This window comes from Anguilla anguilla, chromosome 18, assembly GCF_013347855.1.
Source record: "Anguilla anguilla isolate fAngAng1 chromosome 18, fAngAng1.pri, whole genome shotgun sequence".
In the NCBI taxonomy this organism is placed as follows: domain Eukaryota; kingdom Metazoa; phylum Chordata; class Actinopteri; order Anguilliformes; family Anguillidae; genus Anguilla; species Anguilla anguilla.
Window position 1 is genome coordinate 26566947 of NC_049218.1, and position 25495 is coordinate 26592441.

At 43.5% G+C, this 25495-nt stretch overlaps 1 protein-coding gene across 3 annotated transcripts; it reads left to right on the forward strand.

Moving 5' to 3' along the window:
* The first annotated feature begins 14867 nt into the window (after nucleotides 1–14867).
* Nucleotides 14868–24397, forward strand: btbd3b (BTB (POZ) domain containing 3b). Of its 3 annotated transcripts, none has more exons than XM_035399603.1 (5): nucleotides 14868–15580; nucleotides 15651–15900; nucleotides 18393–18483; nucleotides 20441–20559; nucleotides 21393–24397. In XM_035399603.1, exons 2-5 carry the CDS (start codon nucleotides 15764–15766, stop codon nucleotides 22423–22425), a joined length of 1380 nt encoding a protein of 459 aa, XP_035255494.1. In that variant the 5' UTR covers nucleotides 14868–15580; nucleotides 15651–15763; the 3' UTR covers nucleotides 22426–24397. The 3 variants fall into 3 exon arrangements, with proteins under 3 accessions (XP_035255494.1, XP_035255495.1, XP_035255493.1); XM_035399604.1 differs by having other exon boundaries at nucleotides 14868–15408; XM_035399602.1 differs by having other exon boundaries at nucleotides 14868–15900.
* Nucleotides 24398–25495: the final 1098 nt, after the last annotated feature.

A 25495-nucleotide genomic window follows, 5' to 3' on the forward strand; every position in this document is an offset into this window, starting at 1 on the left:
TATTCTCTATACTCGCTTATCCAGGGCAGGGTATAGAGAATCACGGGGGTGCTGGAGCCTACTCCAGCATGCATTGGGCGAGAGACAGGAATACACCCTGGACAGGCCACCAATCTGTTGCAGGGCACACACACCATTCACTCACCATTCGCTCACACACTCATACCGATGGGCAAATTAGAGTCTCCAATTAGCCTACCCTCATGGAAACCCAGTGGGAGGAAACCCTTGCAGACACGGGGAGAACATGCAGACTCCACAGTGATGAAATCATATAATGAAATCATATATTTGCTAATACGGAGATGAGTTCTGTAATGTGTATTGGGCTTCACACAAGTTCTGTGTGAGTGTGGACTGATTAAGACTGCAGTGTCCCAATGTGATTTTCAGAAGATCTGTGCATTTCTTCACAAATAATATGATTCTCCCTCAAATTTGGTGGGCTTCCATTCAACTTCAACATGAGTATGGACTGTATGACTGAAACCTGCAGGGTCCCAATATGATTTTTGGAAGCGTTGTGCAGTTTTTATCCAGCTCACAGCCACACTGGCTCGAGACTGAAATAACCCCGTGGTCTCCTGCTTCCTCCAGAGCGTTTTAACAGGCCATCCAGGACCACGTCTCGCTCTTCACACTTTTAGAGGACACTGGTATTAAACTAAAAAGTGGTTTCAGAGCCACTGAAGAGTGCTCCCGGCCCGCAGTCTATCTGCACGGCTGATAAAAGCATAATCAGAAGTGGGCCGAAATGTTATTACTGCTTATCTCGCGCTGTCCTAAACGTTACAGTTCTAAATATGAATGCAGTTCTGTTCCCCTTTGTTCTCATATTAACCCCAGAATATGCCCTGAGTAATATTTTACACCGGGAATTCAAAAAGCCCAGGTCTGTGACTTGCCCATCAATGAAATTAATCGCAAAAAATGACAGTTTAAAAGAGTATGAATTAAGCTATTTGAGACATGGTTTGAATCTTAAGCAATTTGCCCAGTGATGAGTAGACGTTGCTTGAGGTACAGTACACATATACAGGGATGTTGCTGTTGTGCTGATATGTGTTGATGGAGAGCAGGATGATGTTAGTGTTAGGGTTGATCAATTTCATTCATTTTCAAAAATTTCACTAAAAGTGTAGTGTTATGCGATTAATTTCTTTAGTTTTTGAGTTTTGTTAATGCTTGGTATTATCATGCACGTACACTTCACTGCTTCACTGAAATTCAATACATCATCCTAAAACAAGTACAGTGCAAACACCCCCCCTCATTAGTTTATTCTGTTTTTTGACGTAGAGTGCTGCTCAAAACAGGCTGTAACTTTTCTGTGGTTCACGCCAACATTGCTGGTCTCGTTTAGAGCCACCCTCGCGATGCTGGATCCAACGTGTTATCGCTAATTGAGCGCATGACAGCTTGTCTGGCTTCTGTGTGCGTAGGCACTGGACATAACGGTCCTCCATTGATCTTAAGTTCATTTAGAACGACAGAATCAGTTAAACTTAGAGAAGTCAGCCTTATTCGTACGTTAACATTTTGCCTCTCTTAAATCTATGGACAATTTATGACCAGAATTTCAGAATTTTGGGGTCTCATTCAAATTTAATGAAGTGTACAGCCATGAAAATATAAAATGCAGGCATGTCTGTCTCAAAAATAATTGGATTTAAATGGAGTGATGTTTGCTGAAAAAAGGCTCCATTTTTAATGCTAATTATTAGAAGCTGTCCAAAACATGGTAATGGCATAAATTGTAGTCCAGCTGTGAAATGGCATTGAGTCTTGTTTTGAAATGGCAGGGATATCAAGGTTCAAAAATGGCTGTCCAACACAAACATGCCCCCAGTGTGATCACATGTACACCAGTCATTGGCACATTTATTGTTATTAAATTAATTTCTATGGTGGGGTAGAAAATATATCTACATTTTTGTCCCTCTTAAATGACCCTCACAATCCTTCTGTAAGGGGGGTTACATGCATAGGCCACGAGACCAGGTTGTTTTCTCCTGTTTAAAATTGTTGCCTCAAGCCTCTCCCTACCCCCTCCAAAAAAAAAGAAAAAAAGACAATATATAATATTTGAGGAAAATTGGACAGTGAAGGTCAGCTCTGACACAAAACTGTCACTTTACATCCATAGGCTGAGGACTGATTATAGGCACGAAAGGGAGAAGACTGGATGGAACAGGCACGTTGTCACCTTGTTGCTTAGTGTGGGAGGAACAGCTGGGTGTTGTCAAGAATAAAAATGTTGTGTTCCATCACTTGCTTTTGACCTTTTAAGTGTTTATTAAAATTAATCACACAAAGAATGACCCAGTTCCAGGGGTAAACATAAATGACAAAGTGCCTGGATTTAAAATGGATGAAGCATCCATAGGCCTTTGCAAAACAACCAACTGCTGCATGCAGTGGCTCCTATATAAAGGTTATTATGAGCCTTATTTTTCCAATACTATGCTGTAAGCCTCCTGCATCGACTCTTAATTCTAAATGTGTTCCCTCATAAATTGAATCTTCCTGAACTTGACCTTATTCAGAAGTCTCATTGTTAACTTGTCTGGTTCCTTCTGGTCCTGCATTTTCTCAATTCAGTGGTGGACTTTTTATATCCCATCATTCTCAGGCAGCCGGCTCAGAGTCAGCGATAAGCCACTCAACAGGAAACTCAGGGGACTGCTGGTTCGTATGCGCAGCTGAGTCCGTCGTGCTCAGTGCACCTATTGGCTGGTTGTTCCACAACTGCATTGTGACCATGCCAGTGCCAACTGCGGCCAAAAGCACCACAGGACAGCGTACATTTACCCAAGGCCTGACCCATAGATGGAGGGTTTCAGTTAAGATGCTATTCACTCCTCTTCCTGCAGGGGAAACCCCTCTGGGTCATTGGAGGATCTTGGTCTGCCCACCAGCTCAGTTGCCCAGGGCAATAACGGGCTGCACCCATCAGTGAAGAGCAGACTCCCATCAGCAGAGTAGCAGCGTCATCATGTTGGTCATCTCGTTGACCGGACATGTGCGATCTTCTCCCGACCTTTCCCGCTTCCGGAGTGAAAGACTCAAGGTTTAGGTCTGAGGGTCTGAGGGGGAAGATGGGAGAGCAGCTCGCTGACTTGGCGTGTCTGATGAAACTCTTTCTCCTGGGGTTGATTTTATGATTCCAATATTGTACTTACTTATAGCCTCCTCAGCTCCCACAAATTTTTAAATGAAGTTTTGAGCTTGCAATTAGACACAATTGTTTTGTCATTTTCGGAAATCTCTATCCCTAGCGTGTCATACATACACATTAAGTGGTCTTCAGAGTTATGCTTCTGTGCAAGAGGGCAGGAGTGCATTGAAACAATCGCACATGAGCATATGCTATTATTCCGATTACAATTAGTGTCTTTGTGTTCCTTGAAATAATATCGGAAAAGGTCACATTTGGCTGACAGGTTAAATTAGGCCATATAATTACTTTGTTTCAAACGTTTATGAATGCAATCTCCACTGAAATATATTTAAAAAATATATTATTGTGAAAAATGGAAATTAAATTTGGCATAAACTGTTCCATTTTGTTTGTATTGTAGGCAATGTCTTATATTCTAAATAATTAGAAATATTTGTTAGTTCTTAAAAACCAAAAAGTGTTTCCTTAAAAGAATTTAAACATGATAAAAATTCATTATCGACCAACTTTAAATATCATGAACTATATTCTAACATATATTATGCAAATATTACATACATACATGGCAGTTTCAGGAATGTATTTTTGTAATACTGAGACAGCTGGGGAAGATAAGGAGGGGAGAGTGCTTCTTCAGGGCTCTGAACAGTGATGGCCTCATCTACAGTCACTCGACAACACATAGGTCGACCTCTTACACTGGAAGCCTGTTTTATTTTTTGTGTGTATTTGTCTGTTTTGTTCTATGATTTGCACCCCAAGATGGGGAATAAAACAGCCCTCGGTGAAATTACTGACAGAGCCAAACTTCACGGTGGCCCTGTAGTGACCTGTGCTTCGCGAACTCAATTTTTCTCACCCAGAACAAGATGGAACAAAATCCCGAGCCTCACTGCTTCTAAAAGAGTCTGTCTCTCCACACACAAAATAACCTGCACCAAACACCTGTATCTAACCAGATACTGCCATTCCATTTCCCCTTAAAAAGTAATAATAATAATAATAATAATAATAATAATAATAATAATAATATATAAATAAATAAATAAATAAATAAATAAATAAATAAATAAATAAATAAATGAAACAGAAAGTAAACATAAATCATTTATAATCAGTTGCCTTTATTTCAGGTCAATTTGCATGTAGCCTGAATAGGGAAATGAGCAGGCAGGAAGAACAAAAAAAAAAAATCTCCTCAATCTTTTTCTTGACTTGCTGTTTTTTTTCCCTCTCTCTGTAAATGCCAAGAAGAATGTCATAGACATTGGCAGACACCTCATTACTGTTATGCTGGCAATGCTTTGTTAAGCGGGAAGGAAACGCTCCCCCCTCCTGCAAACAAAGAACTCTCATTACGTTCCCCTCTCCCCGCCGTAAGTCTCTGTACGATCCTTATCGTCTCAGCCCAACTCTGCTCGCCTGTCTGTCGCCTATGGGGCCGAGCAGAAGCGCTGGTAACTGGAGACTGCACGGGGTGGGGGTGGGGGGTACTGGAGGTGGGTCTGCTAGGGTACACAAACATCTCCGCCAACATCCTCCGCCTCAGAGATGTGTTGCTCCCAAAAAAAAAAAGGTCAGGGAGACTTTGTTTTGGTACTGTAATTACCTCTGGCACAGAAATGTACAGCGAGGGTGAACTAGCTCATTAACACAGATGCAGATCAGTCGCCCCACTCCCTTCATTCACCCTTACACAGTTACAGTAGGTGCGGGCTCGACGAGCAGCACAACGGCGATGCACACAACATGGAGGTGGCCAGCCTGTGGAGGTCGCCATGGAGGTTGCCCCTGGAAGGGTGATTGGGGGCCCTTCTACTGACTCTTCCTTCCTCTAAAATCAGAGTTCCAGCAAGGGTTACAGCAGCCAATCACAGCCATGCTTGTGCCACTTTGAGGTGGACTCCTCTGAGAACAACATCAGAAGGCAGTAACCGTGGGCGACAGGGCGGGTATCGTGGCTCCGCCCCCACTCCACACACAAAAGCTGCGCTTTTATTTCCTCTTCTGAAAGAATATCGATTAGACGGAGACAGAGAGGTCACTCTTTCTAATATGTATTCTAATACTCTTTCTAATATAAAGTATGGGTTGAGCCAGTTTCTGCATAATATTTTTAAAGAAAACCTTTTCTTTTTGATCATTATTTTCACACATGCTGTCGTGCTATACAAAGCATTCTGTAAGAATGTGGACAATGATGCAGTTTTTGTCATTTCCAGCACATTTGATTTGAAATGAAACAATGAATATGAGATTGAAGTGCAGACTGTCAGTTTTATTTTGATATGTGATGTAAACCACTGGTATGCCTCAAGAACAAAAGGGCGAGGTTAGATTTTGCAACAAAAAAAAGTATATAAAAAGACTGTAGAGTTCTGGGTCAAAGTCTTAAGGACAGATAAGATAAGTATTAACCTGTACCGAAGTGACAGAAAGAGGTAAGCGCGGGGAATGTATGTCTTCAGTATGTATGGCTGCCACTGAAAGTGGCTGACTGGTCTTTATTGATGAAGTGACTGCTGGATGTAGGATTCATTCTGAAGGGTACAGAAACATCTTATCTGCTCAGATTCAACAGAATGCCTCAATGAATATATACATTGGATGGCACTGCATCTCGTAGGACAATGACCCCAAACATACTGTTAACGCACCCAAGGAGAGCCTAAGAGCAGAATGTTCTAACTGGCCAAGTCAATCATCCAACCTGAATCCAACTGAATGTGCGTTTCACTTGCTGAAGATAAGGCTGAAGGCAAAAATTCCAGAAACACTCAGGAGCTGAAGATGGCTGCAGTACAGGCCTGGCAGAGCATCACCAGGGATGATACCCAAAGTGTGGTGATGCTCATGAGTTGCATACTTCAGGCAGTCATCAAATTCAAATGATTTGAAAGCAAGTATTTAATAAGACAACTTAATTTAAGATCTTAATATGTCCAATTGCTTATGGTCCCCTAAAATGGGGACATTAGTTATACAAAGGGCTGGAATTCCTAGACAGATCACCTGATATGCATGTAAATATTCTGAAATTAAAGCTGACAGTTTGCATTTCAACTTCATATTCCTTGTTTCATTTGAAATCCAATGTCTTGTAATACAGAGCCAAAACAATAAAAATGGTGTCACTGTCCAAATACATACAGACTTCATCATGGTATATATTTTTTTTAAACTGAGAAAAATGTGAAAAGCGTCCATTGTGTCCATTTAATTCTTTACTCATTGCTGTAGTTAGGTGATAAAAAACAATTGCAGTCCTGCAAGAGTGGGAAAGAAAGACAGATTTGTGCAAGGCAGGAAGCAGATGTGCAAAGATACGGTTAGAGTTTGAGTCCCCCCCTCAGGCAGATTCGGATGAGTGGGCGTGATTGAGTCCTCAGCTTCACCCCTCTGACCTTCTCGCTGCTCAGTTTCGACCTGTGGCGCATTTATGAAATCTTGTTCTTTTGCCACAGCAGCTCTCGAAGGAGGTCCCCAGTGGTCGGCTATAACAGCGGAAAATGCACAGGCTTCATCGCGCATTCCACGCGCAATGCAAATGGGCTCAAAAAGACGCCACGGCAACACGCTGGACACACTTCTTCCGTTGTGAATAACAAGTGAATAACCGTATCGAGAATTGCGTTGGACACCCCTCTGTAGATGCAGCCTTGTTTCATGTGCACATTTTATTTCATCTTTCATTTTTTTCAGGAAGTAAAGTATGTATGAAGGAAAGGCTAGGCATTAACTATTCCGTCATTCATTTAATGCGCTTGGCTATTTGTCAAACCAATGTCATTCAGCTAGACCTTCTCTGAGAACTACGCTGTAGTAACTTACACACATGGAACACAGATCACTGCGGTATTAATGAACTCTTCCATCAATTCCACCATCTCCCACTCACATAACTAATGATAATCCGGTATTTATCTGGGTCAATAGCATTCAGACATGATGGTGCCAGTAATTATCGTCTAAACAAGCCGCTGTCTAAAACACCAAAAGAAGTATGGAAGTAGGTAAAGAGAATAGCAAAGACATATTGGTACAGTGAGCACAACGGTCACAGTTAACTGTCTTAAGCCGCGTTTCCACCGCAGGAACTATACCCCGGAACTAGGAACCTTTTGAGGAACTCAGTGCGTTTCCACCGCAGGAACTAGGGTCTAAATTTAGTTCTGGGGGCTTTGTTTTACCCCCCAAAAGGTTCCTGCTCGGGGGGTAGTACTTTCCGAAAGTACAGGAACCTTTTGGGTGGAGCTTGCAGCGCTGAACATTTCTGATTGGTCGAGTACTCACAGGATTTTTTTGTGTCTATTTTCAGGCGCCATGTTTGAAAATATGCAGGCGCAAACCAATTTATTTTCATAATAACTTCAAATCAAACTTGTATGTTATGCGGCGCAGTAGCCTACTTTTGGTTATAGCCTGCCAACGTCTTGGAATTATAACATGTGCTCTTCTGTTCTTTTCTTGCTTTAATATTCGTTTTATAAAATGCTAAGCATTCGTGCTGGGACAGCATATTACGTACTAAAACATTCAAACGGATTAATTCGGTTGCTGAATATTTTCTTCTGGATTTTCTTAGCCCGTTGTAATTGACTCAAAACGTTTGATACAGTTATGTGAGGTATGCGGTAGTTCTGCGTAATTCACATTGGTGATACAGTAAAAGCAAACTGGAAATCACCTTCCGCACTTTTTGTCAGGGTAAAATAACAGGTTAATTCTAGTAATCGTACCTTTAGCTTTTTCTGACTGCCGTAATTTTACTCTGCCATTCTTCAATTCCACAAAAAGACCAGGAAGACTATGGACTAATTTATGGTGCATGGTTCGCATCTGGAGGGCACACTTCGCTGCTTGGCTAGCAGTAACTTCGAAGGAAAACAAACGGTGGCTGTACCACTACTAATTTAAATGTTCACGCAAGTCCGAGTTTTCGTTCTATTCTTGTCATTTTGCGATTAGCCTATATGGAATTGATGATGAGAAAGTAATCAAACAGCAAACTGTTTACAACGTGTGCATGTTTTCTGCTGTTGTTGCCAGTTAGCCTATATTGGAAATGTGAATGCATTCTGTCGCTTCGGATGTCAAGACATGAAAGCGAATGTTCGCATAAAAACATAATAAATGTGTTTGAGAGGATATATAAAACAGTTACAATCTGACTATTGGCCTGTTATATCCTATTTGTTGCATAACGGTCCAAGTTCAACTACCAACGACAGTTTTGCTTGACAGCGGTAAAATATGCCCAAACGGCTGCAGAAGAATATTTCAATTCCATGTGATTAAATCGATAAAAATCAATAAATACAAAAGTAACCATATATAGTCATTGTTGGTAACCCGTTGTATATAAGTGGAATAAACCCCTCCGGGCTGTCCCGGTTATTAGAAAATAATGTAGGCTACTTCGGTGGTAGTATGGGGTTACAGAAGAAATAATATGACAGATGGACCGACGACAACGCCGCTTTTTCATACGTCAGTGGGCTAATTTGCCTAATCTTCGCGGGACTTTAGACCCCGGTGGAAACGCAGACAACCATTGGCTGAAGGAACCTTTTAGTTCCTGGTAAAGTAGTTCCTGGGACTGAAAGTTCCGGGTAATTTTGGTGGAAACACGGCTTTACTAGAACATTTGCTAAAAAGCTTGCTAATGAGGAAAAAGCCAATCATAATAGCTATGTGCGTACACCTATGTGTATTACAGACATGCTTTTATAATTTTATGACACAGGCACAAACAACGTAGCTAAATGTATGTGTTTATGGCTTTTTTACACCATTGTTGACAGGGAACATTTTCATAAATGTTCCTAAGGTTTGAGCCTATTTTCCGACTCAAAATAATTATTTTTTGGGAGCGAATGATTTCAAAAGCACCGCGTCTGAGCAAACCGAGGTCATTTGATAAATGAGATAATTACATGGGTTCAAAAATAAAAGCCTCTCAAGTTTCAGATGTTTGCTCCTTGTCTGCAATTGGGCCTCTGTGTTACACTGGTGCAGGGAGACAGAGAGGAGTCTGCTCTGTAAAAACTTAGTCAGAACCTCAAATTCTGCCTCATAAGTCTCAATTCAACTCTCCCCAGGACCCGATTTCACAGCAGGTGCCTCTTGGCAGACTGGCTGTCTTCCATCAAAGACCCTGAGGTGGGCCAGGTTTTCCATCTCAATTAGAGAGAGACTCACTCAGTCACACAGCCTGTGATCAAACAATTCCTGAGGTATAGTGACAAACTCCATTCCTGAGGTGTAGTGACTAAAAAAAACTACATTTTTTGGCTCTGCAAATGGCTGTCATTCCAAATGCGTATCTGAATTCCTACAGAGTCAGATCATGACTTTGGTCGAATTTGGTCATTTGAAGATTTATTTGAAGTACTTCGGAGATTTCAGTTAGTGTAGGTTACAGTCAAATGCACTAGTCATATTAATGTGCACTGCTGCCTAATCATAGGACCTATTGAATGGCAACGTATTACATTGATTTGTGTGTGTGTGCGCATGTGTCTGTGAGCGTATGTGTGCGCATGCGTGCATGAGTGCAATTTTGTAATTGTAATTTACCTTTTCCATTCTACAATTCCATGGGTCAAAATAGTTCATAAAAATAATAGCACTTATGTTGGGCAGCAGCGTGGAATACTGGTCAAGGAACTGGATTTATAATCCTAAGGACACAGACTGAATTGTCAAATAGGGCACTGCTGTTGTGCCCTGGAGAAACAGACCCAGCCGGAATCCAGCGGCATAAATGAATACTGTGTAAACATAAAAAAATAGGTTACAATCACAAAATTTCATTCACACATACGCACACACACACACACACACACGCGCACTTTTGCATGGGTTGCTCTTGAAAAGCGCATCTTAAGAATTCCACTAATGTAATGTACATTATGCAGTCTCAAACAATCAAAAGAGGCCAACCACAGCATTGTTCACAGGTGATTGTCCATACCTCTGCAGGTACAGCAGTGAGAATAATGGTCCTGTGTGCATGTTCTTGGAGTGCTCCTCATCATACTGTAGGCCCTTGCAGGAAGATTTAACATCGGCAAGCCCTTTCCTTATTCACAAAACTGCCATTATGCAAAAGAATATTAAATATTAAAAATTAATAAAACATTAAATAAAGCCTCTGCTTAAATCTATGGCAGTTTTCTATCTCTCATCCGAACTGAGAATCATTTTTTGGCATAGTTAATTTATATGCTGAAATACTGACTTCACACTAGGAGACCATTGAAACAAATATTAATATTTAAACTACTTTCAAAGAGGCAATCCGTTGCACTGCAGCCACTGTAAAAAATAAACAAATAAATAAATAATGAAACCGCAACAGACGAGACAGCCGGCTAAAAGCACATGAGCCTCTGGCTCCATTAAGTGGTATGACATTTGTAAGGGATAATTTTAAGATTCCTCATATGGAAAGTAAATATTCATATTTTCCCCTTTTTGAAGTTGGCAATTAAAGATGAGAATTTCTAATGCAAACAGTGGAATGTCAGCACGAGCTGAGGAATTTGTCGTCTGGAGGCTCTGCTCTGCCGTTTACACAAAACTCGGTTTTCTAAAACCTCACAAAGGGCCTTATTTATGTGGTAATGCGGGGCGCTGGCGAATTAAGGCATGTCCAAATATCAGGAATTTCCGGACACCCAGCTGTGGGAGTCACAACAGAAGCTGGTTTAAGATGAATAAATGACCTGTGGGTGTGGTGGAGCTTTGCTTTCATTACGTCCAGTCGGATTGGCCGCTTTCTTTCGTTTAATGCCACTGACTCAAGGCAATAAGCGAACTGGCAGTTCAGTCGTAAACCACAATTCCATTGGCAATTTAAGCATTCAAATTGTTTAAATTAGTGCAAGTTAACAAATAAAAATCAGTTTTTTAGAACATTGGTACATTTAAATTAGCATAGTCTATACTAGTTTATCTCTCTCTCCCTCCCTCCCCCCCCCTCTCTCTCTCAAAAAGTCTTGTGTGATAACTTGTCTGTCTCGTATGTTAAACTTTCATATGCGCAACACTGGAGAAGAATGCTAAAAATACACCAAAGTATCACAATGTGTGAACATTAGTGTTAAAAGGTAGTCTGGGTTGGTAAAGGTGGGACATTGGGAACTAAGGAGCAACATCTTAACACAACTGACTTCTTGCCATTATGAATCCATCACAATTCTATTTGTGTGTTCAAAACATAGTAATGTGTCATTTCTCAGTCACAGTCATGTCTCAAGTGTTGCTGTTTGCATGCTTTGAAGCCCCTTTCTCCACTGGATGTACAGTGTAAAAAACAGGAAGTATGAAGCATGCTGAAGCATTAAAATAATTAATACTGTAAAGTAAACATTCTGACCTGGAAGATTAGTCAGCGAGGTCTGGCGCAGTTACTTAGAGAGCAGAGATTTATTAAGGTTTGCCTCACTCACAGAACACATTTATTAGTGTGATAAAACTATTGCGACCCTCTGCAGGACTGAACTGTGTGAAGCGTCCTCTACATATGAGTTTACACGCATGAGGTCAAAGGGAAAAGCAGCGTAATTCCAGATGATTGATGAAACTGTCGTCACGATCGTTAGTGTAATCGGAGGAACCATTTTGTTCCGGGGTCATGCCAGTTTGAATCAGAGGCTAATTCCGCACCATCTGTTTAGTGAAAATCCGTGCGTAATAAATATTAGCTGTGCCCCACCCACACATGATAATTCACACTGTCAAGGATGTTTTTGCTCAAAGCCAGTTTTGATTACAAAATGATGCTGTTTTTTTAATCTGAATTTAAATTCTCAATGACTGAAAATTGTCTCTTTTTATACAACCTAATTTATTGCAGAATAAGATCACAGACAGAAAAAATGTCTTTTTTTTTTACACTTTTAAGATATTAAACTTAAAACAATTATGGAAATATCTTCCCGTATGTTTCATAAAACACCTACAGAAACAGGACTGGGTTGAAATAGAACATGTTTGGGCCACTGGTTCGTGTTGCCCACCATGACCTGTCCTGCTGGTTTCTGAGTGTCAGGTTGCCAAGGGAACGCTTCCACAGGCCAGTAGCAGAGAATGAGTTTTGTGCGGCGCAGAGTATGGAGGGGGGCTTCGATTCGACGCTCCGAACAGGGGCGGCTCACTGTGCTGTTGATTAATATTATTTTATTTCTCAGCTGAGGAGGACCTGGAGCAGGGTATCTTGTTAAAGATATTAGACAGGTACGAGAGGAGTGAGAATAAGGAGTGAATATTGAATGCTGTTAACGATCCGCCAACGTAACAAAACACATCTGCAGCTGAAATCTACTTTGAGCCTCCCCGTATACGCTTTATACTTCTGTAGGGACTGCAGGCCTATTCATAATAAAGATAAATAATGCACACAAGAACATCTGTTCTCCTTTAAAGAGAATAAAAAGAGGACATCCGTATAAAGTGTCTACATATGTACATAATGACCGTGTTCCTAATTCGCTGCTAGTCATTTCCATGTTTCATGCTATCAGTGGGAAGAAATGAAACGTTATGAACTGGCAGTCATTGGAAGTAATTATAATGGGTTTGCAGTGTTATGTGCAGGCTGTGTGACGTCTAAATTGATGACTTATGTCAATTACACAATTTAATTAAACATGCTCATCCAGATAATCCTTTGTTTTTTCTCTCTTTTTAAGAATCCTATTCAGTCATTTGCAGGACACACAATGGATGTACGAGGCAATGGTAATCAATGGAAGTAGGCCTATGCTTCCCCAGCAATAGCAAAAAAACATGCCCTTTATAATCTAGAATTTTTAAAACACACATTTATACAGCTGCATATTTTACAGGAGCAATTCAGGTATAATATATTGTACAAGTAATTTCCCAGCTGGGAATGAAACCCACAGCCTGAAAGAGGTAGAGGGCTTTGTTCCCTAACTATTATAGCCTACCGCGCATTTTAAAACGGATGGTAATGCATTCCCTACATGCATGCAGCATATGCTAATATGCGATACAGATTGGCCGCCCGTGTTTCTCAGTCGGCCAGGCGGTTTCACGCCGACGGCCAGTGTATTATTGGAAACGGCAATCTAACGGAACTGACTGCGGGCTCCTCGAGGAAAGCTTCAAGCACTCCGTCCTATTTTCGAACAATAGAGGGAGCCGGACTCATGTAAACCTGAGTAAAGTTTCCGGGATGAGTTGCTCTAACATTTACGTCAAATGCTTCGGTAATGAACATGCTTCGCGACCCATAATATTTTCAAATCCAAAGTAAACCCGCAAAACTGCGATCATTACATGCAGTTTACAACCGCTTCGCCTAGCGACCGCAGTACGATGGGGGACAATTCTAGTCCGACTGACAGGTACAAGAAGATCCTAAATTTTACATGTAAGCAAATGAAATGCGGTTGGTTAGTGACTCTTCTATCCTTAACATTACATTTTTATATAGGCTATGGAAGTGCTTTTGTTTCAGTTTACCACATTGACCGATTTATGACAGGTTGTTCGCGCTGTAGCAGCAGGCAGTCACGTAGTGCAGCCTACATGTTCGTTTGCCTTGCATAACAAAACAAAAAAACTTTCTCTAGTTCTGAAGTAACAATGACGCCCGAATGGAGTGTCCAGAAATGGAACAGGACGCATTTCCCTCAGAATTATTTATGAGCTATAGACTACAGCCTACATCGCTGTTGCGAGCTGCGCCGTTCGTCGCATAAAGCTTTTTAAATATAAATGCACACTGCTCGCTGAAATAAATTGTCTGTGTTGAAAATGCTGCAGGTGGGACTGACGTTGTGGTTTAAATGCAATCTGTATTTTCCAGGCGTTTATGAATATGCAACCAACATCTTACAATGCCGTCAACCTCACTGACGTTTATGTGAAGGTGGAATTCATTTCTGTCTTGAATCTGTTTGGACACGTTGTGGTAGAAGCGTCTCTTTTTCATTAAGAATCGAATGGCAGATCCAAGTGTGTAAAATGCAATTTGTGCAACAGATTTGCTGTGCACCTAACCTATAGCTACAGCAACAGTAGACCGTCATGTCATATGTATGGAATTGTCTATTTTTGACATTTCATATCTATACCGAGCATATTGACTTCTTACTGCATGGCAGTGTTTGTCCCACTTTGCCATTTAGAATAGGATGTTAGTAGCCAAATTAGGGGCAAAATTACAGTTCCTTAAAAGAATTATGTGAATCTTGTTCATTTGCTAAAAATAAAGGGCATAGAACATCTTGTTTTTGCTACAAGTAAAACATGTTTATTAAACAGTTCAAATATGTTGAGAAGCTTTTAAATTAGAATTTTTATTTTAAAAATTTTTTTATGCAGCTATATGATCCCTAAGTGGGTGTATAAATAGAACTAAATTCCAGCACTGGCATTTGCATTTTCATTGATTTTTCTTGAGCAATATGTGGTTCACCTAAAGGAGGAAAGAATGGCAAAAATAAACAACAGATAAATATAATATGATTGCAGAGTAGGGGGGCGGGGGTGACTGTCACTTTAATTGAGGAGATTTGCATATTCTAGTAGGTGCTACACAGGTTTTGCCACAGCCAATCACACACCCCGCCTGGCCCGATTGGCTGAGTTCCGCTAGATACTTTGGCTCCGTTTGCGAGGGGGGAGGGGGGGGGGGGGTTTACTCCGCTCATCCATTCAACTCCTGTAGTCAGCAAAACAGCCCGGCAGAGTCCGCGGCAACCGTGTGCCTGAACGAAAGCAGGGCAGCCAGCGCCACTGCAGCAGCGCTAAATCTAGGTCTGTCAACACTGCGAGAGAGAGAGGGAGAGAGCGAGGCGGAGAGAGACAGAGAGAGGGAGGTAAAGAGAGACAGAGAGAGAGAGAGACAGAGAGAGGGAGGTAAAGAGAGACAGAGAGAGGGAGAGTGAGAGAGAGGGAAAGAGAGACAGAGAGAGTGAGAGAGCAACAAACAGAGAGAAGGGAGAGCTCGGGAACGATAGGACGAACAAACAAAAAAAATTAGCATTTCAATAGCTCACAGTAATGGAGACCCAAAGAGGGTATCAAGCTCTGGATCAAACTTAAAAAGACCATAAAAAGCACCATCGCTGCGTCGAGAGTGCTCGGATCCCCCAGCGAGGAGAAAACAACGGCAGGGGGGAAGGAGCCGGAGGAGGAGAAGGCAAAGTGCCGTACGAAAAGAAGAAGCTTGTTTGCTCACAGGAAAGGTGATATTAAGGAGGACTTGACTGACCACGCTAAACTCTTCACCTCCTCTCCTCTCCTCTCCTCTCCTCTCCACTCCACTCCCCTGCTCTCCTTCCTGCCAGAGGGACACCGCGTTCACCTTCTCTTCACTTCGTGAATGTCTTCTCTGCGCTCTGCTCCACTGCTCAGCAGGTAGACTCACTCATGGTGGATGCCAAGGGACGGAACATGAAATGTCTCACTTTCTTCTTGATGCTTCCAGAGTCGGTGAAGAGCAGGTCTAGCAAAGGGGCCAAGAAGGGCAGCCCCACCAGCTCCAAGCTGCCCCCCGTCTGCTATGAGATCATCACCCTGAAGACCAAGAAGAAGAAGAAGATGGCCGCGGAGGTCTTCCCCGCCAAGAAGCCGTCGGCGACCACCACGGTCCAGCAGTACCAGCAGCAGAACCTGAACAACAACAACACCATCCAGAGCAGCAACTGGCAAGGGCTGTACCCCACCATTCGAGAGAGGTAGGCAGGAAGGGGGAGGGTGAACACTTCCCAAATTCTGCTCCAGTTTTGGAAGTTAATCCCAGGATCCCTCTGGATTCCAGTGATGCTGGCTAAGTTTGGCGGGTGGTGGGGCAAATACGCAGGGTGACCCGAGGAAAGTGATTTATGATTCGAGTGATTCTGTTGAAGTGAGTCATTTATGCAGCCAGTCACTTTCTATTTGTTTACTGGAGCACGTGTGGTAATTGAGTCATTCTCTTTCTCGGGCTTGTAATCGATTTGCCGTCTTTACCAGGCTTGTAATCGAGTCCTGCTCTGTATCAAGCTTGTAATCGAGTCGTGGTCTTTGCCGGGTTTGTAATCGCGTTGTGGTCTTCATCAGGCTTGTAATCGATTTGCAGTATTTACCAAGCTTGTGATTGAGTTGTGGTCTTCATCAGGCTTGTAATCGATTTGCAGTATTTACCAAGCTTGTGATTGAGTTGTGGTCTTTATCAAGCTCGTAGTCGAGTCGTGGTCTTTACCAAGCTTGTGATTGAGTTGTGGTCTTTATCAACCTTGTAGTCGAGTCGTGGTCTTTACCAAGCTTGTGATTGAGTCGTGGTCTTTATCAAGCTTGTAGTCGAGTCGTGGTCTTTACCAAGCTTGTGATTGAGTTGTGGTCTTTACCAAGCTCGTGATTGAGTTGTGGTCTTTATCAAGCTTGTAGTCGAGTCGTGGTCTTTACCAAGCTTGTGATTGAGTCGTGGTCTTTACCAAGCTTGTGATTGAGTTGTGGTCTTTATCAAGCTTGTAGTCGAGTCGTGGTCTTTACCAAGCTTGTGATTGAGTTGTGGTCTTTACCAAGCTCGTGATTGAGTTGTGGTCTTTATCAAGCTTGTAGTCGAGTCGTGGTCTTTACCAAGCTTGTGATTGAGTTGTGGTCTTTACCAAGCTTGTGATTGAGTTGTGGTCTTTATCAAGCTTGTAGTCGAGTAGTGGTCTTTACCAAGCTTGTGATTGAGTTGTGGTCTTTATCAAGCTTGTGATTGAGTTGTGGTCTTTACCAAGCTTGTGATTGAGTTGTGGTCTTTACCAAGCTTGTGATTGAGTTGTGGTCTTTATCAACCTTGTAGTCGAGTCGTGGTCTTTACCAAGCTTGTGATTGAGTTGTGGTCTTTATCAAGCTTGTAGTCGAGTCGTGGTCTTTACCAAGCTTGTGATTGAGTTGTGGTCTTTATCAAGCTTGTAGTCGAGTCGTGGTCTTTACCAAGCTTGTGATTGAGTTGTGGTCTTTACCAAGCTCGTGATTGAGTTGTGGTCTTTATCAAGCTTGTAGTCGAGTCGTGGTCTTTACCAAGCTTGTGATTGAGTTGTGGTCTTTACCAAGCTTGTGATTGAGTTGTGGTCTTTATCAAGCTTGTAGTCGAGTAGTGGTCTTTACCAAGCTTGTGATTGAGTTGTGGTCTTTACCGGCTCCTGGAGGTGTGAGCTGCCCTCAGAGGACGCGAGGGGTCATAGATGTGCGCTTCCTGCCTGATCCTGTGCCGAAAGCGTTATGCTGTGACGGGGGCGGCGGTGTCCCCCGTCCCCTGCAGTAAGCGCAACCTCTTCCCTGTCCAGTCCTGGGAGTCTATCCATCAACGCCCCAGCGGAGGGTCAATGCAACTGGGGCACGTAGGGAACACACAGAGGGCTCTGCGGTAAACAGGAGTACTTACTCTCCCCCCCACAGGAAAGCCCCATGGCAGCATGGGGAATGTGTGCGCTTTCTGCCCCCACCTGTCCGTTTCACTGACACATCAGTCTTAACCTGTCACTCCCACCCATCCGAGTCAACACACTACTAGTCTATGGGGGACAGTTATGCTATTTATTATTCGAGTAACGATATTTGTTATTTCTGTGAACTTTATGATAAGGAATGTCAGCTTTCTAGTTCCTATACTACATCCGGATGTTACGGGCTGTTTGCAAACACCGTCGAATTTGATGGCTGTTGAAGCTAACCCTTTAGCATGAATCTTTAGCTTATCTCTCTTACTGCATTCTGGCTGGTTATTTTATTGGCTTATGCGTCGGAGAAAAGTGGCGGGCTGAAATGATGGGCTGTAAAAAGTTAATGGTCTTTGGAGGCAAATGAGCGGTGTACTCCCTGGCATCAGAGCTGCATTGTGTTGAAGGGATTACTAGAGAATGAGGGACTGTTCCAGCAGCACACGGTGCTGATGAGCTGTATGTCTGGCTGTGAGACACAGTGGCTGTGGCTCCCAACACCCCCCCCCCCACCCTCCCCCTTTATAGAATTAAGAACAGGCTGCCACACTTTTCAGACAAGGCATGGAGAACTTACTGTATGTATTTTTACTATTTCATTGTATTTTTTCAGTTTGTCATCACCTTTGATAGTTGGTAGCATCTCCTCATGTAGCAGTGATGTCAACATGGGAAAACCTGGATAGGTGCCCTCCGTGCGTGACCTCTGACCTCTGGCGGCTGTGCTGAGGTACTGCGTATCGCTTTCCTTGCAGGAATGCGGTCATGTTTAACAACGAGCTGATGGCAGACGTTCACTTCGTGGTCGGGTCACCTGGGGGAACGCAGCGGTTGCCTGGACACAAAGTAAGTCAGCCCCCCCCCCCCCCTTCCCCTCCCCCTCCCCCTCCCCCCCTCCCCTCCCTCTGTACAAACCCTCCCTTTCCAGTCATCCTCATAAACCGGGGCAATAAAATAATCGCTACATGGGAGAGATGGACGGCAGACCGGTCCTCGCCTGAGAGCCATTGCCCGTCAGGATCGCATGAACGATCGGGCGTCTCGCTCGCAGTGAAAGCAGGCACCCTTTGTGTAGCAGGGCTGCTTTTGAGCCACGCAGCCTTCGACAGCTAAACTTCATAATTCATGTAAAGCAGGTTCAGGAATGAAGAAGAGCAAGAACAAATGAACTCAAAATTAGAACTGCCCTTATTTTGTGCAAGGTGAATTTCTGTTCAAGGTGAATTTCTGATATTGATTTCTGATATTTTTAAGGCGTGCTCTTGTTTTGACCTTCCGGAGGTGGTTTGGCATGAGTAACCATACTGTAGATGAACTGTGCGTCTACATGAGGCTGGGAGGGGTGTGCTGGCCGTTCCTGAATAAAGCCCATTGGTCACAGGGTTGAGCCTGGCGGGTTTCCAGCGAGGACGCGCGGAGTTGTGATCGGTTATTTTGGAGGGTAGGGAGTGCCTCGCGTCCTCTGGAATGTCATGTCGCTTGAGGCAGCCCCAGGCGAGCTGACTGGCCAAATGCTTCCACTGCGGCATCGTAAATTTGTCACATGGCTGACGACTGATTAGTTAGCCAAGGAAGCCCGCGGCTCCCATTAGCGCTAACCTTGGAGTGCCTGGTGGTAATTTGGCAGAGTCAAGGACTTACCCCCCTCCGCCAAAACAACCAGCGTCTAAAATCTCACCCTACTGTATTTTACAGACAGATGAGGTTATCAGTACCTGTGTCTGAAACTGTCATTACTGTTTTTTCGACGATAAACTAGACCTAGTTTAATTTGCCCCTGGCTGCGCTGACAAGACTACAAAACAAAACTGAAAGGTCGTGTTTATTGTTTTAATTTTCCCTGTTTAATTAACTGTTCAAGTGGGCAATTATCCCCAGTCAGCGCGGTCAGCAGTCATGGTCAGGAATTTATAAATTTTTTTCTATTTTCAAGGGAGAAATCTTTACCATTTCTAAAAGGCAAAACGTGTGGCGTGGTGGTCGATTCCCTAAAGAGCGCTTTGCTTCTGTATTCGTTATGAAGATACGAAGATACTGAGCATGTGGTACAAAAAAAACAGTTTCTTCCTTTCTGCTGTATGTCTGTATTATTTTGTTGGTGTCTGCTATCTGTACAGGTTAATTAAGTTTGCTCGTTGCAGTTCACCATATAACGGTTATATTATTCGTGAGATGGCACTGCCATCAAATGGGATCTCGGCCAACTTTGGGGTCGGGGAGATTAAAAAGCCACAAGGACACATTACTGTGTACGCGTGAAGCTGATGTGCTCAAGCTGATTTTATGGTTAGATGACCTTTTGGGGAATGGGCAGATCAGGAAATAAGAGCAATAAAAAAACAAATGTTGTATCATCCCTGAGAAGAGGATGGAATTTAAGCAGCACGAGCCCGGTGTCTCAGGGTCTGCAGCAATATTTGGAGAAAGTTGAAAGTTGATGATGTTGATGATGCTGCTGCTGCTGCTGCTGCTGCTGATGATGATGATGATGATGACGATGATGATGAAGTGAAACCAGCTGTGCCAAGTGGCCCTTCTCAGATCCACCCCCTCAACAGGCCTGTCGACAGAAAACAATTTTGGAGTGCGTGTGAGTGTGTGTGCGCATCTAAATGTCAGTTAAAACAATCAATGTGAGGTTAAAGTGTAGACTGTCAGCTTTAATTTGAGTGTATTCACATCCATATTGGGTGTAGGAATTACATGTATATATATATATATATTGCAGTAACAGTTCACAGTAATGCCAAAATAAAGGGGACCACAGTTTGTAAAAATCTGTCTCTCTCTCCCCCTCCCCCAGTACGTCCTGGCCGTGGGAAGCTCGGTGTTCCACGCCATGTTCTACGGAGAGCTGGCCGAGGATCAGGATGAGATCCGTATTCCGGACGTGGAGCCGGCAGCGTTCCTGGCCCTGCTGAAGTAAGGGTCCTCCAGGCGCAGTTAAAACCTGAAACCTGACCGCTTTCCCACACTCCACCTCTCCTTCCACCAATGTCACCGGAAGGGTGGCTCTTAGTAGTTAGCAAGCGAGCATAGAAGAACACCGTCTAAAGGTTAACGGTTTTTCGCTTCCTGTATGGCATTTTTACGGTCTTCCCTTCTGAAGGAGGCACTTCCCGTCGTTGTAAGTTATGATTCTGCATTAGACACAGTAGGCAAGACTGTCCCTACTCATGGAGCAGTCCTTAGAAAAGACGTTTTAATTTGTTGAGAACTGAGAGTACAGAGAGGATGTGTTGTGGAGAGGTCAATCGTTCTCGTGAAGGGGAAGAGAGAGTTTCGGTGCCTTTGAGAGTTTAGCCTGGACTCACTGTCCTTGATACTGAAGTGATCAGTTTGTGCTGTTGTGTAACATACGTACCTCTCCACGCAGTTCAGTTTGTGTAAGCTTTTGATTGGGCCTTGGAGTTGCTATTCAGATGGTTTTTTTTGTTGTGAACTGTTTTGTTGAACGGGACTGGAGATACTGATTCATGCAACAGATGCTGCCAATTTCAAATAACAAAGCAGCTCATGTAGGTACTTTCTATGTTATCAGATAAGGGTGCAGATTTTCTTTGATGTTCAGAATGGACTCATATTATGGAATCTCCATAGCGAAAAGCCAGAAATGCATGTATTTCAGCCCTGATCTAGAATTCAGCCCTGATAGAGTGTTCATTTTTGATAACTGCTCTTAAAGGTAATGAGATATCTGTGAGGCCCAAAGAGAAAATCAATTTTTGTAATTTTTTTCGCTATTGTCCCATCAGGTACATATACTGCGATGAGATCGACCTGAGCGCGGACACAGTGCTGGCGACCCTTTACGCCGCCAAGAAGTACATCGTGCCCCACCTGGCGCGGGCCTGCGTCAACTTCCTGGAGACCAGCCTGAGCGCCAAGAACGCCTGCGTGCTGCTGTCGCAGAGCTGCCTGTTCGAGGAGCCCGACCTGACCCAGCGCTGCTGGGAGGTGATCGACGCCCAGGCCGAGCTGGCGCTGCGGTCCGAGGGCTTCTGCGACATCGACGCCCGCACCCTGGAGAGCATCCTGCGGCGGGAGACGCTCAACGCCAAGGAGCTGGTGGTGTTCGAGGCGGCGCTGAGCTGGGCCGAGGCCGAGTGCCAGCGGCGGGAGCTGCCGGCGTCCATCGACAACAAGCGCAAGGTGCTGGGCAAGGCCGTCTACCTGATCCGCGTGCCCACCATGGCGCTGGACGACTTCGCCAACGGCGCGGCGCAGTCGGGCGTGCTGACGCTCACCGAGACCAACGACATCTTCCTGTGGTACACGGCGGCCAAGAAGCCCGAGCTGCAGTTCGCCAGCGAGCCGCGCAAGGGGCTGTCGCCGCAGCGGTGCCACCGCTTCCAGTCCTGCGCCTACCGCAGCAACCAGTGGCGCTACCGGGGGCGCTGCGACAGCATCCAGTTCGCCGTGGACAGGCGCGCCTTCGTGGCCGGCTTCGGGCTCTACGGGTCCAGCTGCGGCTCGGCCGAGTACAGCGCCAAGATCGAGCTCAAGCGGCAGGGCGCGGTGCTGGGCCAGAACCTCAGCAAGTACTTCTCGGACGGGTCCAGCAACACCTTCCCGGTGTGGTTCGAGTACCCCGTGCAGGTGGAGCCCGACACCTTCTACACGGCCAGCGTGGTGCTGGACGGGAACGAGCTCAGCTACTTCGGGCAGGAGGGCATGACGGAGGTGCAGTGCGGGAAGGTCACCTTCCAGTTCCAGTGCTCCTCGGACAGCACCAACGGGACGGGCGTCCAGGGAGGGCAGATCCCGGAGCTCATCTTCTACGCTTGATCCCGCCCCCCAGCCCACCCACGCCACGCCCCGCCCACCGCTCCCGTTTCTCATGTCCATCGGGCTTTGCGCTAAAAAAATTTCCGGATTATTTTACGTTGGAACTATTCCTGGGAGTTTTCAGGCCACACTGGGTACCAGGCAGGCCTGGTCTGGTACCCAGAAATGCTGAAGTTCTTTTACGATCACCATTCGGACCAAATATTGTGTTTTTTACCATATGATACAATGGGCTGAGTTATCCCTTAAATTCTACCAACTTTAATTGTATGCAATGTGATGAGCAAGTTGGCAGGATTGGTATACACTCATTTGACCAAACAAAGTGATTTTCTTACGATTGAAAAAGACATTGGAGTATACAAAACGCTGGTAACTATTCTCAGCTCAACAATGTCATTGAAAGATGGTGTAAGACATTATTTGCTTTTGATTCAATATCAGATTGTGCATTTATGTACATAGATATGAAAGGTTTAATGTGTGCAACAACTTTATGGCTGCTTGTCCTGAATTTGTAATTAATGTTCGATATAGGCAAACTTGTAAGATGATGGTCTATCTCCTATGTGTTAATGCATACAAGGGAAGCACATGTTTAGTGCAGCAATACCAAACAGCAGCTTTAAAGACTTCTCATCGCTGTGCTTATCGCATATCCATAAATGCTGTTTTAATGACTTTGAAAAAGCAATCCTGATATTTAACACCAAAGTGTTCGCCTCTGAAGTCGCAATTATGTTTCTATTTGCTCCCTACAAGAACACAAGGCACATTTTGATTACACACATATTGGATATCTGGATTATTACCTGCAATTTAATTAACAACTTTGAGAAGTCATGAATGGGTGAAAATTGGCTTGTGTATTAGAGTTTTGAACACTGCAGAAAATGAGATCTGCAGATGGAATCTGTGCCTGCCGCTAACTGGAAAATGGCCTGCAGAAGCGTGTGACTGCCTCCATCCACACAAATTGATGTGTTAAGGTCCACTGTGCTTCCATTATAAATCTCTCCCGTGGTCCAGATGCTGGATGCTGTTTATCCGTCTCCATTCAAGGTTATCTCATTATACTCATATTAAAATCTTTATTTATTTATTTACTTTTATTTACTTTTATTTACTTTTATTTACTTTTATTTATTTATTTATTTATTTATTATTTTCCAGGTCTTGGTTTGTTCAAGACTTAAGTAATCATTCATTGCTTTTTGTCACATCTGAATATTTATTTCTGTTCAGACTTTTAACTAACAGGCTACAGTTTTAATAATTTAAGCTTAGAAGGCTGTGAAAGTGTTCACACTGTCCATGTGTCTTCTTCCTGTGCTGGTAAAGCTTTAGTCAGCTTTATGCATTTTTTCATTTCACCTTCGTGAGGTGCAGTTACAAAGGCTGACACAACTTAAGCTCTTTGTGTATTTATTCTTGTCTCTTTCGTTTTTTGTTGTTTTGTTTGTTAAATATGCAGTGGATTGCCATTCTCTCGGACCCGAAATGAATATGATTGACAAAACCATAAAAGTAATCGACTGGAAAATGAAAACAACTGTGTGTACTGTTTACAATGGTTTGGCTTGTGCATTAACATGTAGTGTTTTGCAGCCTAAGAATGAATATTTTGCACTCTATAGAGTATTGCTTCATGGCTTTAACACTCTTGATGTATATTTGTCCAATATATCAGTATGTACAGTAAAATGTTGCTTATATTGTATGTATGTTTTTTTATTTCTTTTGTGAAAGTGAAAAAGCAGCTTTTTGATTTTCTCCTGATAGCGCATCTGTCTCTCTGAACCGGAGAGTCGTTCGTCATCAGCGGTGAAGAGGAGGAGGAGGAGGGAGATGGGGCAAGGATGAAGGACACCGCGGCGAATGTTTCCGTGCTGCACGTCCGTATGCTGCCTGTAGACCCTTGAATGTGTACGACAGTTGCAAACGAAAATAAAACCGCTGGTTACACAAATGATACCGTGTTCACTGTCATTTGAAAGGAAAAAACAAGCGGACTGCTGTTCGTACGTTTATCTGTAAACCGAGTGTCTAGACGGCCCACTTTCTGTCACCAGAGGCGGGATGTGACTGCGTCGAAGTAATCCCCGCTGTGGGATTGCCTGTTTCTTTTCGCTAAACTGTCTTATGTCTATGATCTAAACCCACGATTAAATCGGAGGATACTGAACGCGTTTCTTGCTGTGCGTTCTTTTCTAGCAGAACAAAGTTCTCCGAATGACCGCGCTGCCGTCTGTCAGTGTCCTAAGAGTCGACCTCCAGGTTCATCTGGTCCTGTGAATCTGGAGCAGTGGACTTATTACCCCTGGGAAACAGCATATGCCGTGTAAGATTATGGCTGAAAGGACCGATATTCCTCAGAAGCGCTTCTTCAGTTGCAGTAGCGCAAATGTTTACGGTTTAGCCGATGAAGCCCCAGATGTGAGAGACGGTATCGGTCTGACATTTGAAAGCTAGTCTGCACATAATCCCCTCCCTTATCAAGGCAATAACTGTTTTGTCCCATGCAATGATTTATAATATTACTGTGCCATTTAATTATTTAATTGAATTATTGGTGGGTATTTACCATCTCTATTCCTGTCAGTAGTGGCCACCATGAAATTGACCCCAGAGTGTGTGTGTTGATGTAAACACTATGGTTGATACCTATAATACACCTGTAACGTGAATTCAGAACATTTATTATTCAATGCTATTTTAACTTTTTCTCTTCCAGAGAAAAGAACCGTCATCATCTCATTCAAAGCAGTTGTTTGAAACATAAAACACTCGACTAACCATGGTCAGTAATTTTATCTCATAATTTTTTTTATCTGTGTCTGTTGTAATTTTGGTATTGATGGATTCCTGTAATCATTTGTTAAGATTAATTCATTAACTGGTGTCCCATGTTTGACAGAAACCCTTGATCCAACTCCGATAAGATTACAGATAAATTACAGAGTGGTCAAATGCAATGGGCAACACCGCTACCCAGTAAACTCAATGATAACCCCCTTTCATGTGAACTTAATTACTAACTACCTACCCAGTTCTCAGCAATTAGCTTGTA